The sequence below is a fragment of the Oratosquilla oratoria genome, chromosome 3 (assembly GCF_046742065.1).
Source record: "Oratosquilla oratoria isolate Oo_2021 chromosome 3, ASM4674206v1, whole genome shotgun sequence".
NCBI classification, from domain to species: Eukaryota; Metazoa; Arthropoda; class Malacostraca; order Stomatopoda; family Squillidae; genus Oratosquilla; species Oratosquilla oratoria.
Window position 1 is genome coordinate 71,017,406 of NC_134779.1, and position 16,998 is coordinate 71,034,403.

At 36.8% G+C, this 16,998-nt stretch overlaps 1 protein-coding gene across 2 annotated transcripts in view; it reads left to right on the plus strand.

The window, feature by feature from the left end:
* Positions 1-16,998, plus strand: part of LOC143023841 (peroxidase-like) — a 724,944-nt gene that overhangs the window by 219,087 nt on the left and 488,859 nt on the right. For both annotated transcript variants that reach the window (XM_076182490.1, XM_076182481.1), the window contains exon 7: positions 7,358-7,576. In XM_076182490.1, coding sequence (XP_076038605.1) covers positions 7,358-7,576 — 219 coding nt within the window. The remainder of the gene's footprint in view (positions 1-7,357; positions 7,577-16,998) is intronic.

A 16,998-nucleotide genomic window follows, 5' to 3' on the forward strand; every position in this document is an offset into this window, starting at 1 on the left:
TCAAACTCCTTCTCTCTTCCTCTCTTATGTTCCATGTTTCTGCCCCATACAGTGCTATTGGCACAATTACTCTTCATACAGGCTCCATTACCAAATATCTATTCCTCATTACACTTTTTAATCCACCAAGGCATATACTCTCTTCTCTCAATCTACATTCTACCTCTACCTCCACTCCACCTTTTCCTTCCACATTTGCACCCAAGTATCTAAAACTATCCACTTCCAGTCTGCTGCCACTTTCACCCCCTGTACATCTCATCACCTTAATTTTACCCACATTTATCTTAAGCTTTCTTCTATCACACACTCTCCCAAACTCTGTCACCAACTTCCTTAATCCCTCCTCCGATCCTGCCACAGGCACAGTGTCGTCCGCAAACATCAGCTGGCTCACCTCCCACTTTTCTCCATTTTCTTTAACCATCTCCAATCCCTGACCCACCACCCTTGCATTCACCTCTCGCACCACCCCATCCATGTATAAGTTGAACAGCCAGGGCGACATAACGCATCCTTGACAAAGTCCGACCTTTACCTCGAACCACTCACTCTCTTCATTCATAATCCTGACACATGCTCTACTACATTCATAAAAACTCTTGACAGCTCCTCGAAGCTTTCCTCCTATCCCATATATCCGCAAAACCTCCCACAGTGCCTTTCTGTCTACCCTGTCATAGGCCTTTTCCAGATCCATAAAAGCCCAAAAAACATCCTTCACCTTTACTATAGCTTTCTCACATAACTGTCTTACCACAAAAATCAGATCTACACAACCTCTACCCATCGTAAATCCACACTGTTCCTCACCAATTACTCCCTCTGTTCCTCTCCTAATCCTCTCAATCAGGATCCTCCCATAAGCCTTCCCAGCTACACTTAACCACTTCTATACAGTGACGCCTATGTAGGCAGCATGAGGAACAAGTGGGTACTCGATGATGCCGACATCGCCATCTTGATTATATATATTGTAGTCGTACCTACGTAATTTTCATTCTCTCTAAACTGGCTTCATCAATTTTCTATGGTTATCAAAATACACGGGTGAAAGAGAACGAACGATTGAGCACTTCATTTTTTTATAATGCAATTATTATGACGCAACATCGCACGTCGGGCAGCTAATGCTGCCAGACGAGCGATGTGCCCTGGAGTGAAGAGGTTAACAAGGTGATCCTTCTGAAACTACTACACTCACACTTGTCCCCTTTTCCCTTGTAAAGTAGAACTATACAGACACTCCTCCAGTCCTCCGGCACTCTACCCTCTCTCCAACAAACATTAAATAACCTCACCAGTTGTCCACCATCACTGTACCTCCTTTTTTTTTTTTTTTTTTTTTTTAGACATTCTGCATGGCATCCATCCAGACCAGGTGCCTCACCTACTTTCATCATCTTAACAACTGCCTTCACTTCATTCTCCTTTATTTCTTCTCCATTTTCCTCACTCATCACTCTCATTTTCCTAGCATTTCCCACTGCAACTATCTTTCCCTCCCTATCCTCCTTCAAATTAAGCAACTCCCTAAAATACTCTGCCCATCTTCCCCTTACTGCCTTCTTTTCCATTATCATCTCTCCATCTGCACCTTTTACCTTTTCTTCTCTACTTGATTCGCCTCCTCTTCCTCTCATAATTTCTTTGAAAACATCTTTTTATTACTTTCAAAATTTTCTGTCATACTCTTACACCATTTCACATCTGCTCTCCTCTGTGCCTCCATTACCTTGTGCTTTACTTCTTTTTTCTTTTCTTTATACTTCTCATAAGACTCCCTTGTCCTATTTTCCAACCAATCTGTGAAAGCTCACTTCTTCTCTTCTACAACCTTTTTTGTTTCCTCATCCCATCATTCAATACCCTTCCTTCTATTTCCTCCTGTCCTTCTTGTTCCACACACCATCTTTGCACACTTTGTGACTCCACCCTTGAATCATCCCCATTCCTCCTCCATTCCTAGCTCTACTCTATCCTTCACTCCCTCCCACTCCTCTCTCTCCTTCTTCTTGTATTGATAGGAAAGAAAAATAAGGCAGTTCCGTAGATGAACGTCACATCAAACAACAAACAAAGTGTTTATTAAGAGATTTGTCAGAAGACAACTTTTATCACATTTTATCTTTCCTGTGCTGTGTGAATTTTATCTTTTCCTGTGCACGTGAAAATTATCAAATCTTATTTTTATGTTGTTTTTTCAGGACATCCTTATGTACTTGATGGAAATTTGATCAAACTAGAGAAAAGCATGGAGAAATTTGTAATTGAATTTATTCAAAAGCACAATGAATGTGATTCAGCAAACCAAGAAATTGAAGCTGATAAACCTGCTAAGAAGTCAAAGGGAGACTGTGATTGTGAAAGTACTACCGATTCTGCAAGATCAAGCTCATCACATGATCATCCAACAAAGAAACGGAAAAAGGGGGATGCTGCACCTGCTGACATTTTTCAATCTGCTTCTGAAAATCCTATTCAGCTACGCTTGAAAGCGTATCCAAAGCATTGGTGAATGAAAGTCTCATGCTCATTCTTTTGTGGGTGCTTGGTTCGACAAATATGAATGGGCAGAATATTCTAGAGAACGAGATGCAATGTTTTGTTTTGCATGCAGGCACTTTGCACAAGCAGCCTATGGCAATGCAGATGAAGCATTCATAAAGAATGGCTTCCGATGATGGAAGAAAGCCCATGGAAAAGATGGTGCCATTGAAAAGCACATTTCCTCACAGTGCCACAAATCTTCTTGTATTGCATGGGCTGACTACCAATGAAATAAAGCTGATAAAACATCAGTTGCCCAGTGTATAAGTGAGGCATACCAAAAGGAAGTTTGTGAAGATTGTCATTACATTAAGACATTAGGTGAAATAATCTTGTTGACAGTAACACAAAACATTTCCCAGAGAAGACATAGAGAAGGTGATGATGAACTGAATCCAGGAAATATTCAGAATTTCCTCAGGTTCACTGCTAAACATGATTCTGTTATAGCTGATAGAGTCAGAAATGGTCCAAATAATATAAGATAATCTAGTTCTGCAATACAAAATGAGATGATTGACACACTTGTATATATGGTGAGGGAAGAAATTGCAGAAAAATTTAGGTCATGTCATTACTTTTCTGTTCAAGTTGATGAAGCCAAGGATGTTAGTAAGCCAGAACAGTTGGCATTAGTTATTAGATTTTATGATGAAATAGTAAATTGTATTCAGGAATGCTTCATTTCTTTCTCTCAGATGGACTTGTTGGATGCTTTGTCTGTCACAGATATAATCTTGAAAAGCTTGGACCAATTGGGGTTAGATTACAAATCTTCTCTTGTAGGCTTAGGATTTGATGGATATTAGTGATGAGTGGAGGGATCAGTGGTGTTCAGAAACGAATTCGTGATAAAGCTCCTTTTGCATATTATATACACTTCTATGAACACAGGCTCAACTTAGTGTTGATAAATGTTGCAAAATATGTACCCCAAGCTGCTGAATTCTTTTGTTTGCTTGAAGAACTTTATATCTTTGCTAGTAACTCTGTAGTTCATGAGAAATTCAGTTTGATACAGCGTGAAATGTTTCCTGAAGAACAAGTAAGAGAACTGCAGCATCTCAGTGATACAAGGGGGTGGTGTTGGGCCACCTCATGTGAAAATGCTCTACTTCGTCTGGAATGCATAATGAAACTTTTGAAGGAAACTTCTGTGGACGACATTGGAGCTTAAGCTGTATCTGCTCGCAGATTACTTGCTCAGATTGATGCAGAGTTTGTTTACTTACTGCATTTCTTTTCAGATATTCTTGGAAAAATTAACAAAGTATCTAAATTGCTACAGGACAAACAGACTTGGGAAAAGCAACAAAGCTAATATCATCTCTCCATGAAGATTTAGTTGATACATGTAACTCTGACTTGAATGACCGTTACTCTGAGAAGGTCAATGAACTCTGCAGGAAATGCTGCATTGCACCAACAAGAAAACGGATAAAGAAACCTCAAAAGCTTGATGAATTATCATGCTTGAAACGTCTGGTCAAAGACCTTCTGATCCAAGTCATGTGCAACACATCAGGATCTTCTATGAAATCCTAGACCATTGATTCATGAATTAGACCGTCGTTTCTCCAAAGAATCAAATGCAATTTTTGTGGTATTTCAGCACTGTGTCCTGGAGGGGAGGCATTCTTGCTTGAAAAAAGCTTTAAAGGCATATGCAAAGGCATATTCTGTTAACGAAAGTGATCTACAACATGAGATCCCTCTGGTCAAGAAATTGCTCATGAAAGAGCCAATGCAGCCTATATCAATAACACAATTTCTGTCATTTTTAAGTCCCCATAAGGCAGCATTTGACTGTCTATACAGATTATAATTATTGTTTATTTCTGTCACTCTTCTGTTTGGTTCTGTTCCGTTTTGAAGATAGGATTAATGTCAGTCAACTATACACCTTCTTAACCTGCTTTCATATCTCTATATATGTAATGAGTTTTGTATGTATGTGTATATATACATATATATATATATATATATATATATATATATATATAGATGTATATATATATGTGTGTGTGTATATATGTATATATATATGAACCTCGAAAGCCCGGACCCTCGAATGACCGGTCGAAATGAACAAAGGGAGGACTTTTCAAGCAAAGTTCCCTATTTGTCCGGTAGGTGGCAGCGACGGCCGTACACGTGTACTCAAACCTGGCCCAGTCAAGCCGCCACCAGGGCTGCCGTTTCGTAGAATTTTGTACCAAAACGTAGTAAAATAGCGGCATGTGGCAACTGCAATAGGACATTATAAAAAGAAATTCTACATATCAGCTGGCTGTTAAAAACATTCAAAAACTCAAACTTTTGTTTAAAAACCATAGAACTAGTTATCAAATAATAAATGGTACATCAAAATATGACTTTTTTTGGTAATTGTGTTACTTATAAAATATTATACCCCAAAAGATACGTTTTTACCGTGTAGAAAAAATCTACGCTAAAGTTTCAACTTTCTTTTAGCGATAATAATAATAATAATAATATAAAAAATTATATCTTACTGAATATGTTAGGTCATGGGGGGCCTTATATACATTCAAGAATAAAAAAAACTAGAACCAACATTTTGTCAATGTTTGACAAGTATATCTTGCTATGAAAGTCTGCACACGCCCGAGAAAAATGTATGCCCCGTTATGGCAACACTCCCGTTCTACATGGCAGTGTAGAAAACGCGGCAACCCTGGCCGCCACCACTGTCCCGTGTGCATACCTTCCGATATTTACCGTGTACGTAATAAAAAAAATACATTACAGTACACTGTATATACAGTACATTTACATGCCTGTATTACAGTTATTATTACAGAATTATTAGTATTATTATTATAGTATTGTTATTATTACAGTGTTAGAGTATTATTCTTATGTGTTTCTATGCCATATCATACATTACCTATACGTATACTGCTACGAAAAGCTACGGGTGCTAGGGCGATATTTTCGATGACCGGACTTTTGGCATGACCGGACCACCCTTCCCCCCCAATTAGTCCGGGCTTTCGATGTTCGACTGTATATATATATATATACATATATACAAGCCGCGGGCTTCGTCAGGGGCTTGGCTGCGCAAACAGCGGCCTACGGCCGCAGCGCTCTGCACTCTAATCCCACGATAGGGATCCCGTGCTGGGGATCCTGTGTTGGTGGTTCCACCCCGAGGCCGAGGCTGAGGCCAAACCCAAGGGACATTTTTTCCTGGTCAGTTCAAGGGAACATGGCGACCACTGAGGACTTGCGACCACTGAGGACTTGCGACCACTGAGGACTTGGGACCACTGAGGACTTGCGACCTGTGAGGACTTGTGACCTTTGAGGACTTATTACCTTGGAGGACTTGTTACCTTGGAGGACTTGTTACCTTGGAAGACTTGTTACCTTGGAGGATTTGTTACCTTGGAGGACTTATTACCTTGGAGGACTTATTACCTTGGAGGACTTATTACCTTGGAGGATTTATTACCTTGGAGGATTTACAACCTCGTAGTACTTGCACCTTCGTAGGACTTACGACCTCGGAGGACTTGCAGCCTCGAAGGGCTTAGAATTTCGGAGGACTTGCACCCTTGGAGGACTTGCACCCTTGGAGGACTTGCACCCTCGGAGGACTGGCACCCTCGGAGGACTTGCACCCTCGGAGGACTTGCAACCTCAGAGGATTTGCACCCTGGGAGGGCTTGCACCCTGGGAGGACTTGCACCCTCTGAGAACTTGCACCTTCGGAGAACTTACAGCCTCAAAATGCTTACTGCCTCGGAGAACTTATGACCTCGGAGGGCTTACAGACCCCCCTCTCCAAGACATGTAACATTTTTTAAATGTGTCCCCTTTGAAATGGTTTAATTTTTATTATTATTTATATTATTATTAATTCTATTGATTTCTTTTTATTCATTTATCATTATTATAATTTTTCTGCATCCGACTTAGTTATGGACCAAAAAGTCTCCTGTTGGGAAAACCCCTTACACGGGTGTGCCCAGATTGCCGTAACACGCTGGTTCGTTTTGGTCAAAATGAGCAGAATGGTCAAAAGTAGAGGAGTTTATTTTTAGGTAGTTATTAGTTTATATATATATATATATATATATATATATATATATATACATATATATATATATTTATATATATATAAATATGTTTATATATATATATACATATATATACATATATATATATATGTACATATATATATGTATATATATATATATACATATATATATATAAATATATATATATATATATATATATATATGTATATATATATATATATTATATTCCTGAACCCCACCTGTGAATGTTCATTTTGCTTGCAGCTAACCTCCTATGCCCTTTCACATCTATATTGGCCCTGAACTGGCCCTCCCACTTTCATAGTCCTAAAATCGCCACTGCTCAGAGCAAAAGAGAACAAGTAATACAGCAGTGACTTATTATTTTACAATGCGAGTAGTGTGATGCACTGTACCTCCCTTTTTTAGACTCTCCACATGGCACCCATCTAACCCAGGTACCTTACCTGTTGTCATCATTTTAATAACTGCTTTCACCTCATCTTTCCTTTTTTCTCCTCCATTTACCTCATTCATCTCTGTCATTTTCTCAGCACTTCCCACTGCAACTACCTTTCCCCTCCTATCCTCCTTCATAGCCTAGTGGAAATATATAAGAATTTAAGAAACACATATCTAGCTAGGAGACCAAATGCAAGCTTATGAATCTAAGTGTAGATCTTGCACAAAAGTTCAAGGCCAATATTTACTGAGTGTCCTTGTGTTTTAATTTTCAGTGTATCGGGAGCAGTCAAACCAAGTAACATCGTATATGGATGGATCTCAGATTTATGGTTCATCTAAGAAAGAAGAAGAGAAGTTGCGGCACTCAGAGGGTGGCAAGATGAAGACCTTTGATACCTCGGAGATACCTATACCTAGGTCTGCCTGCCCTGTATCAGGAACCTCTGTTGTTCTCCCTGTTGCCCGATCTGAAAACATTCATTTTGAGGCTGGTGAGTACTTAAGTATATTACACACACACACACATGTCGGTCGAGGTGACAGTGAAGTTCGGACTCCGGAGTTATCCAAGAATTTCGAGGATCACAACAACAAGGAAGTACCTGTGTTGTACTTATAGGGAAGGGGAAAGCTCGTGGTGTAGTGGGAAGGTGATGAAAAAGGAGAAGGGGAGGGATTACTGAGGGAAATGGAAGGAAATGAGGAAGGGGAGGACTTGGTCCAGGCAGGCAGATGCCATGTAAACAACAAAAGAGGTCCAGATAATTTCAGTGACGAAGAAGGGATCAGCAAAAATGTAAAGATTAGAAATATAGATAAGAGCAGCACAATGGAAAGTGAAGATAATAATTTCCAAGGATTTAATGAGGGGCGGGGAAGCCAACCCTCCCCGATTAGCAAGCCTAGAAGAAAAACTTGAGAAAATTGTCAAACATTGGGAGGATAGGTTGGGTGAACTCACGAAGATCACACAGAGAGTTGAAAAATTTGAAGAATTAGAGAAGGTAAACCAAAAACTAACTACAGAAATAGAAGTATTAAAGAGACAGTTAGAAGAAGTAAAAGATAAGAATGAAGAATTAAAGAACAACAACGAGAATAAAGAGTCCATAGCAAAAGAAGCACAGGGTTGGAAAAAAATCCAAGAAAACATCAAAATTGCATTTAATGACACAGTACAAAAGATGAAAGAACAAACTGAAGACACATTCATTAAGGGGGTACGCGACACCTGGGGGGGGTGAATTTGGTCATGATATGGCATTTTTCAAAACTGTGTTCAAAATGTTCGTATACCACTTAGAAATAAATCCCGACAAATAATTTTCCAGTCGCGCGCAATTTAAAGGTCCTGGGTGAGGTTTAAAGGGACAGATTTAAAGGCGCAACCCACACTAGAGAGAGGCGTGCCACTTAGGACCTTCAGGCGCAGCGAATAACGTTGAAATTTGATTGAATCTACACTCGCCCAGTGTATCAACGGCCAATACGATTGTGGAGGGGAAGGGAGGAAGGTGGAGGGAGAATATTTCGCCAACTTTGTGCGAAACTAAGCGTTAGTTCCCGGCTAGCTCTGAAAAGGGAAGTACGCATGTCTCATGAGCTCTCATTGCAATCTATTACTTTAGCTAGTACATATTACTCTTTAGTACAGTCATCATGGGTAGCAAAAAGAACAAAAGAACATCACAATGACAAAAAACAGCAGTTAAAGATGGCAAGCAGTCAAAGACGACTAAAGATCTCACCACCTCTCACTCCACCACCGCCCTCACCTGCACCTCTGTGATGGTGACAGAGGTAAAGGACAACATTAGACTAAACAATTCAAAGAGGAAGATTAAATCCAAAGAAGAAAGCAAGAGGAAAAAGATCAAGGCTATACAGGAAGAAGAAAGAAGAAGGGACATCATATGATGCTGGAGGGGGTGCCCTACCAACATAGATTGGCGAGGGGAATCTGATGAGGAAAGAGAAGGTGCCCACTACTGGAAAATAAACCTCTTTCCAATTATTTAGATACCCTGAAGACCCCCAGCAGAGAGGTTTCATATGAAGAAACCGCCAAAGGTGCAAAAAAGCAAATTATATGATGTTGTTGTCTGTGCGTCGTCACTACTGTGACATACTTATACTTTAGTTTTTCAGTATTTAAAGTACTTATAATTAAAATATGTTGATAATTTTTACTGTACTTACTTATTATATAATAAGAATTAAGCCATGAACAAATCAGCCAAATTGGTGAAACTATAAGCAAGTTACAGATATATTCATATTTCAAGTTGCCATATCTCTGTTCGATATTTTTCTACTTTTTTTAATCATAAAAAATCTAATATACATCAGATTTAGATGAAACTTACAGGGAATATTACTTTTAGTAACTGCTAGGGCCGATCGTTCGAATATTTTGAATAAAATGAAAGAGTTCGGAGTAATAATGGAAACAAGAGCAAAGAAATTGTATTTTTCACAATTTTTGCCAGACATTAAAATTGAAATGCCTGTATGCAAAAGTATAAAGGAAATTGTTCAATTACTCAATGACCGGTCCTAGGTGTGCCTACTGACTAATCATAGCCAAAATATAAAACAAATTGGTCCACGTATTATGGTGCTGTGCACTTTTAAATGTCGCTACTAGTATACGTACATGTGTACATGTGTACATACATCATTCTGCTTCACCTAAAATGTAGGCAATATGGATACCTATTTACCTGAGAAGTTTCAGCTCTTTACTCTAAATATTTTAGAAAATGACCTCCAGGTGTCGCGTACCCCCTTAAAGTGGTGAGACAGAAGGAGAATATAGTAAGAGACTTACCAGATAAAAAGAAATGTATAATTATATTAGGAATGGAAGAAAAGTATAATCTAAACAGAACCACAAGAATCAAAGAGGAAAAAGAAAAAGTAAGCAGTTTACTAGAATTAGTTCAGGAAGATGAACCCGAAATCATGAAACAAATTGAAGAAATATGTAGGTTCGGGAAATATAGTACAGATACGACTGGACCAATTAAGATTAAATTCAGGTCACAAACGACAGCAGAGAATATCTTAGCAAAAACAGAGAAACTAGCAAACAGTGAACAATATAAAAAGGTATGGATAAAAAGATAAATGAATAAAGAGGAAAGAGAGGAGGAAAATATGAAGAGACAAGAAGCTAAGGAAAAAAACGAGAACTGAACAGAGTCAGAAAAAGAGAAATTCTATTGGAGAGTAGTGAATATGAAAGTGAGGAAATGGGCCATACCAGAGAGAAACAAAAGAGAAACAGAAAATACAATTGAAGTAGCAGAAAATTAAGAGTGTCTTACACAAATATAGATGGATTAATAACAGGATTGAATGAACTGAATGATTATCTGAAGGAAAAAGAACCAGACATAATGGAAATTGTAGAGACAAAATTAAAAGGTCCACTACCACCCAACAGTGTACAACATGATGCATATAATTATTGGATTAGAAACAGAGAGACAAAAAAAGGGGGTGGGGTTATGTTCCTGACTAAGAACGATATAAACATGAGGAGTGTCACATATGGAAAGAATACAGTAGAGATGATTATGATCGAAGTAGAAGACAGAGATAAGAAGAGCAGAAAGTTTGTAATAAATTATGTGCCTCCAAAAACAGCCTCGTCGGAAGAGAGTGAGCATAAAAGTATGTTAGAAGATACAAGAATAACATTAAATAAGATAATGGAAGATGGAAGAAGAGTAGTTATGATGGGCGACTTTAATTGCAAAAAAGTCTGCTGGGAAGAGATGACAGTAAAGGGTTGAGAAGACTCATGGGGAAATGTTCTACTTGAGATAATTATTGACCATACAATGACACAATGGATTCAAGAGAGCACTAGGTATAGAAATGAAGAACCATCGAGACCAGACCTAATAATCACATCAGAACCTGAAATAGTAGAAAAGATTGAATATAAGACACCAATAAGTAAAAGTGACCACATATTGATTGAACTGGAACTAAATGAGGAAAAATTCATGAAAAGAAATGACCAATATAGAAAAGGAAGAATGATGTATGAAAAAACAAATTTTGATAAAAAAATAGTGGAAAAGTATGTCCCAAGACAAAAACAAGAAAAAGAATATGTAAAGTGCTGGTTCAACAAAAGTTGTAGGAAGTTAAAGGACAAAGATAAAGCTTGGACCAAATGGAAGAAAGACAAAAGACCTGAAAAATGGAAAATATATACTTGTTATAGAAATGAATATGTACAAGTGTGCAGAGAGGAAAAGAGAAAATATGAAAAAGATGTCATAGAAAAATGTAAAGATCAACTAAAACTATTTTACAGATTTGTAAACAACAAACTGAAAAACAAACAAGAATTAGAAAAATTAAGACAAGGAGGAGTTGAATACACAGAGGAAATAGAAATGGCAGATATTATGAACAAGCATTTTAAATTTGTGTTTACAAGGGAGAACATACAACCTGGAGAGATCGAATGGGAAGAGAAAGTCCCCCCTATGAAAGATATAGAAGTAACAAAGAATGAAATAATGAAACACTTGAGTAATCTTGATGTCAGAAAATCGCATGGACCAGATGAAATAGTAAACTGGATTTTGAAAGAATACTGGAATGAACTGGCAGACAAAATACATAGCATAATAAACAGTTCCTTGAAAGAAGGAAAAGTTCCAGAAGATTGGAAAAAAGCAAATATAGTACCTATATATAAAGGGGGAAATAAAGAAGACCCTATCAACTATAGACCAGTCTCTCTAACAAGTACAATAGCAAAAATTTGTGAAAGAATTGTCAAAAGTAGATGGGTAAAGTATTTAGAACAAAAACAATATGCTAAATCCAAGGCAATTTGGATTCAGACAAGGACGATCATGCGTCACCAATTTAATATGTTTCTATTCAAGGCTAATAGATATAATACAAGAAAGAGATGGATGGGCTGATTGTGCATTTCTAGACCTAAAAAAGCTTTTGACAAAGTACCACATAAGAAGTTGCTTAAGAAATTAGAAACTGGAGGAATATAGGGCAAACTGCTTCAATGGATGGAAGACTTTTTGCAAGAAAGAAAAATGAGAGTAGTGATAAGAGACACTCAAATTGGGATTAGTAATAAATGGTGTTCAACAAGGAACAGTTCTGGCCCCAATAATGTTTGCTATATAAATAATATGGATGAAGAAATTGAAAGTTATATGAACTTCTTTCCAGATGATGCAAAACTGTTAAAAAAAAAAGGTGAACAATGAAGAAGATTGTGAGTCACTACAGAGTGATCTCAATAAAGTATGGGAATGAAGTAGGAAGTGGGAGATGGAGTTCAATACTAAGAAGTGTAGTATAATGGAATTTGGAAACAAAAAAAAACAAAAAAATAATAATGATAAAAAAAAATAATAGAATCATATAAACTGGGAGAAGGAATAAAAAAAAAAGTAGAAAATGAGAAAGACCTGGGAGTCATTGTTATGAATAATATGTCACCTGAGAAACATATAAACAAGGTTTTTGGAGAAACTTATGATTTAATGAGAACAATCAAAGTGGCATTCACATACCTGGATGAAGAATTGGTGAAGAAAATACTAATCACTTTGATAAGACTAAGATTGGAATATGCAGCAACAATGTGGTCACCAAGTACAAAAAAAAATGTATAACAAAACTTGAAAGAATACAAAGAGCAATTACAAAATTGGCACAAACTCTCTCAAAAATATCATATGAAGAGAGACTAGCAAAACTTGAGCTACAGACATTAGAAGAGAAGAGAGAGAGGAGATTTGATAACTATTTACAGAATCATGGAAGGTATAGAAACTATTGATAGAGAGGATCTGATAATATGGGATGATAGAAAAACAAGAGGACTTGGAAAGAAAATCAAGAAAGACATCAATAGAAGAGATCTGAAAAAGAACAGCTTTCCTCACAGAACATTTGGAACAAGTTAGATGAGAATGTAGTGTGTGCAAAAACAATACATGAATTTAAAAACAGTTTAGATAAAGTGAGATATGAAGACGGGACACACGAGCATAGCTCCCCTTCCCATAAAATACAACTAGGTAAATACACGACGGTCGAAGTGAAAGCAAAGTTTGGAACTCCAGGAAAAACTTCAAATAATTTCCATAGATTTAATGAGGGAGGGGATGCCAACTTCCCCCAATTAGCAGGTCTAGAGGAAAAACTAGAGAAAATTATTGAACACTGGGAGGTTAGGTTCAGCCAACTTACACGGATTATGCAAAGAGTTGATAAATTGGAAGAATTAAAGAAGGAGAACTAAAATCTAAAGAAATAGAAGAATTAAAAAGACAGTTAAAAAAAGTAAAAGATGAGAATGAGGAGTTAAAGAATAATATTAAAGAGAATGAAGAGTCCATACCAAAAGAAGTACAGAGGTGGGGAAAAGTCCAAGAGAACAACAAAATTGTATTAGAGATATAGTGACAAAACATATAAAAGAACAAACTAAGGACACAGTTATTAAAGTGATAAGGGAGAGAGAATATAGTAAGAGACTTAGTAGACAAAAGAAATGTATAATTATGTTAGGGATGGAAGAGAAGCATAATCCAAATAGGACTAGAAGAGTAAAAGATGAGAAGGAAAAGGTAAACAAGATATTAGAAGTAGTTCAAGAGGATGAACAAGAAACAGGGAAAGAAATTGAAGAAATATATAGAATAGGGAAATATAATACAGATAAACCCAGACCAATTAAGGTTAAATTCAGGTCACAAACGACAGCAGAGAATATCTTAGCAAAAACACAGAAACTAGCAAAAAGGTGCTCAGTATAAACAGGTATGGATAAAAAGAGAAATGAATAAAGAGGAAAGAGAGGATGAGAAAACAAAAAGACTAGAAGCTAAGGGAAAAATGAGAAAAGAACCGAGTCGGACAAAGAGAAATTCTAATAGAGACTAGTGGATATGAAAGTGAGGAAATGGTTCATAGCAGAGAAAAACAGAAGGGAAACAGAAAACACGATGGAGGTATGTAGCAGAAAACTAAAAGTGTTGTACACATATATAGATGGCTTAATAACAGGCTTGAATGAACTCAATGATTACCTGAAGGAAAAAGAACTGGACACAATGGGAATTGTAGAGACAAAATTGAAAGGTCCACTACCACCCAACGGTGTAGGACATGGTGCATGTAATTATTGGATTAGAAACATAGAGGTAAGACAAGGGGGTGGAGTAATGTTCCTGACTAAGAAGGATATAAATGTGAGGAATATCACATATGGAAAGAATAGAGATGATTATGATGGAAGTGGAGGACAGGAATGGGAAGAGCAGGAAGTTTGTGATAAATTATGTGCCTCCTAAAACAGCTTCATGGGAAGAGAGACGGGGTACCATGAGCATTGCTCCCCTTCCCGTAAAATACAACTAGGTAAATACACGACAGTCGAAGTGACAGCAAAGTTTGGAACTTCAGGAAAAACTTAAGAAGGAGAACCAAAACCTAAAGAAATAGAAGAATTAAAAAGACAGTTAAAATAAGTAAAGACTTCATGGGAAGAGAGAGAACAAAATCATATGTTAGAAGACACAAGGATAACACTAAATAAGATAATGGATGATGGAGGAAGAATAGTTATAATGAGTGACTTTAATTGTAAAAAAAAAATTGTAAACATCAACCAAAACTATTTTATAGATTTGTAAACAACAAACTGAAAAACAAACAAGAATTAGAGAAACTACGATGAGTTGAATTCAGAGGAAATAGAAATTAAAGAAATTATGAACAAACATTTTAAATCGGTGTGTACGAGAGAGAACATACAACTTAGAGATGTCAAGTGGGAGGAGAAAGTCTCCCTATGAAAGACATAGAACTAACAAGGAAAGAAATAATGGATCACTTGAATATCTCGATGTTAGAAAATCACATGGACCAGATGAAATGTTAAACTGGATTTTGAGAGAATTCAGGAATGAACTAACAGACAAAATACATAGTCTAATTAGCAGTTCATTGAAAGAAGGAAAAGTTCCAAAAGATTGGAAAAGACCAAATATAGTACCAATATATTAAGGGGGAAACAAGGAAGACCCTACTAACTACAGACCAGTCTCTCTTTCAAGTATGATAGCTAAAATTTGTGAAAGAATGATCAAAAGTTGATGGGTAAGGCATTTGGAAAAAACAACGTACTAAGTTCGAGGCAATTTGGATTTAGACAAGGACGATTGTGCGTCACAATTTTAATGTGTTTCTATTCAAGGCTAATAAATGTAATTCAAGAAAGAGATGGGCTGATTGTGCATTTCTAGACTGAAAAAAGCTTTTGATAAGGTGCCACAAAAGAAATTGCTAAAGAAATTAGAAACTGCAGGAGGAATATAGGGCAAACTGCTGAAGTGGATGGAAGACTTCTTGCATGAAAGAAAAATGAGTGGTGATAAGAGACAAACATTCTATTTGGGATGAAGTGATAAGTGGAGTTCCACAAGGAACAGTTTTGGCCTCAATAATGTTTGCTATATATATATATTAATGATATAGATAAAGGAATTGAAAATTGTATGAACTTTGTGGACAATGCATAATTGTTGAAAAAAGTGAACACTGTAGAAGATTGTGAGTCGCTCCAGAGTGATCTTAATAAAGTATGGGAATGGAGTAGGAAGTGGGAGATGGAATTCTGTACAGTGGGTCCTCCTTATACGGTAATTATTTATCCGGTAAATTCACAGTTACAGTGTTTGGTAATTACTACCCTCGATTCTATTTACAGTAAGAAAAATTCACAGATAAGGTATCCATCATGTTTTGAAGAGGAAAGAGCAGGGAGAAGGTACGTCTGCTATATCCTATTACTACATGTTATAATGGGTTCGGTATACGGTAATTTCAATTTGCGGTAAGGTTTTCAGGAACACATATGTACCGTATAATGAGGACTTACTGTATTAAGAAGTGTAGTATAATGGAATTTGGAAGAAGCAAAAAAAGAATAGTGGGATCATATAAATAGGGAGAGGAAGAAATTAAGAAAGTAGAATATGAGAAGGACCTGGGAGTCATTATTATGAATAATATGTCACCTGAGAAACATATAAACAAATTTTTTGAAGAAACTTATAATTTAATAAGAACAATCAAAGTGGCACTTACATACCTGGACAAAGAAATGGTGAAGAAAATACTAATCACTTTGATAAAACCAAGATTGGGGTATGCAGCGATGACGTGGTCACCAAGTACAAAAAATGTATAACAAAACTTGAAAGAATAGAGCAATTACAAAATTGGCACCAGCACTCAGAACTATCATATGAGGAGAGACTAGCAAAACTTGAGCTATAGACATTAGAGCAAAGAAGAGAGAGAGGTGACTTGATAACTATTTATAGAATCATGAAAGGCATAGAAACTATTGATAGAGAGGATCTAATAAAAGGGGATAGTAAATATACAAGAGGACACATAAAGAAAATAAAAAAAGACAGTTATAGAAGAGACCTGAAAAAGAACAGCTTTCCCCACAGGGTAATAGACATTTGGAACAAGTTAGATGAAAATGTGGTGTGTGCAAAAACGATACATGAATTAAAAACAGTCTAGATATAATGAGATATGAAGACGGGACATCACGAGCATAGCTCCCCTTCCTGTAAAATACAACTAGGTGAATACATATCAATAAATTAGTTGTAGAGACTTTTAACTTTTTAAGATCAATGAAAGTGGCCTTCAACTACATGGATGAAGAAATGGTAAAGAAAACAGTGTTTGCACTGATAAGACCTAAATTGGAGTACACTGCGATACTGTGCACCTAGTACAAAAAAAAAAGAATAATGAAATTAGAAAGAATTCAGAGCAGCGATAAAAATGGCACCTACATTTGAAAAAGAATAGCTTCCCACAC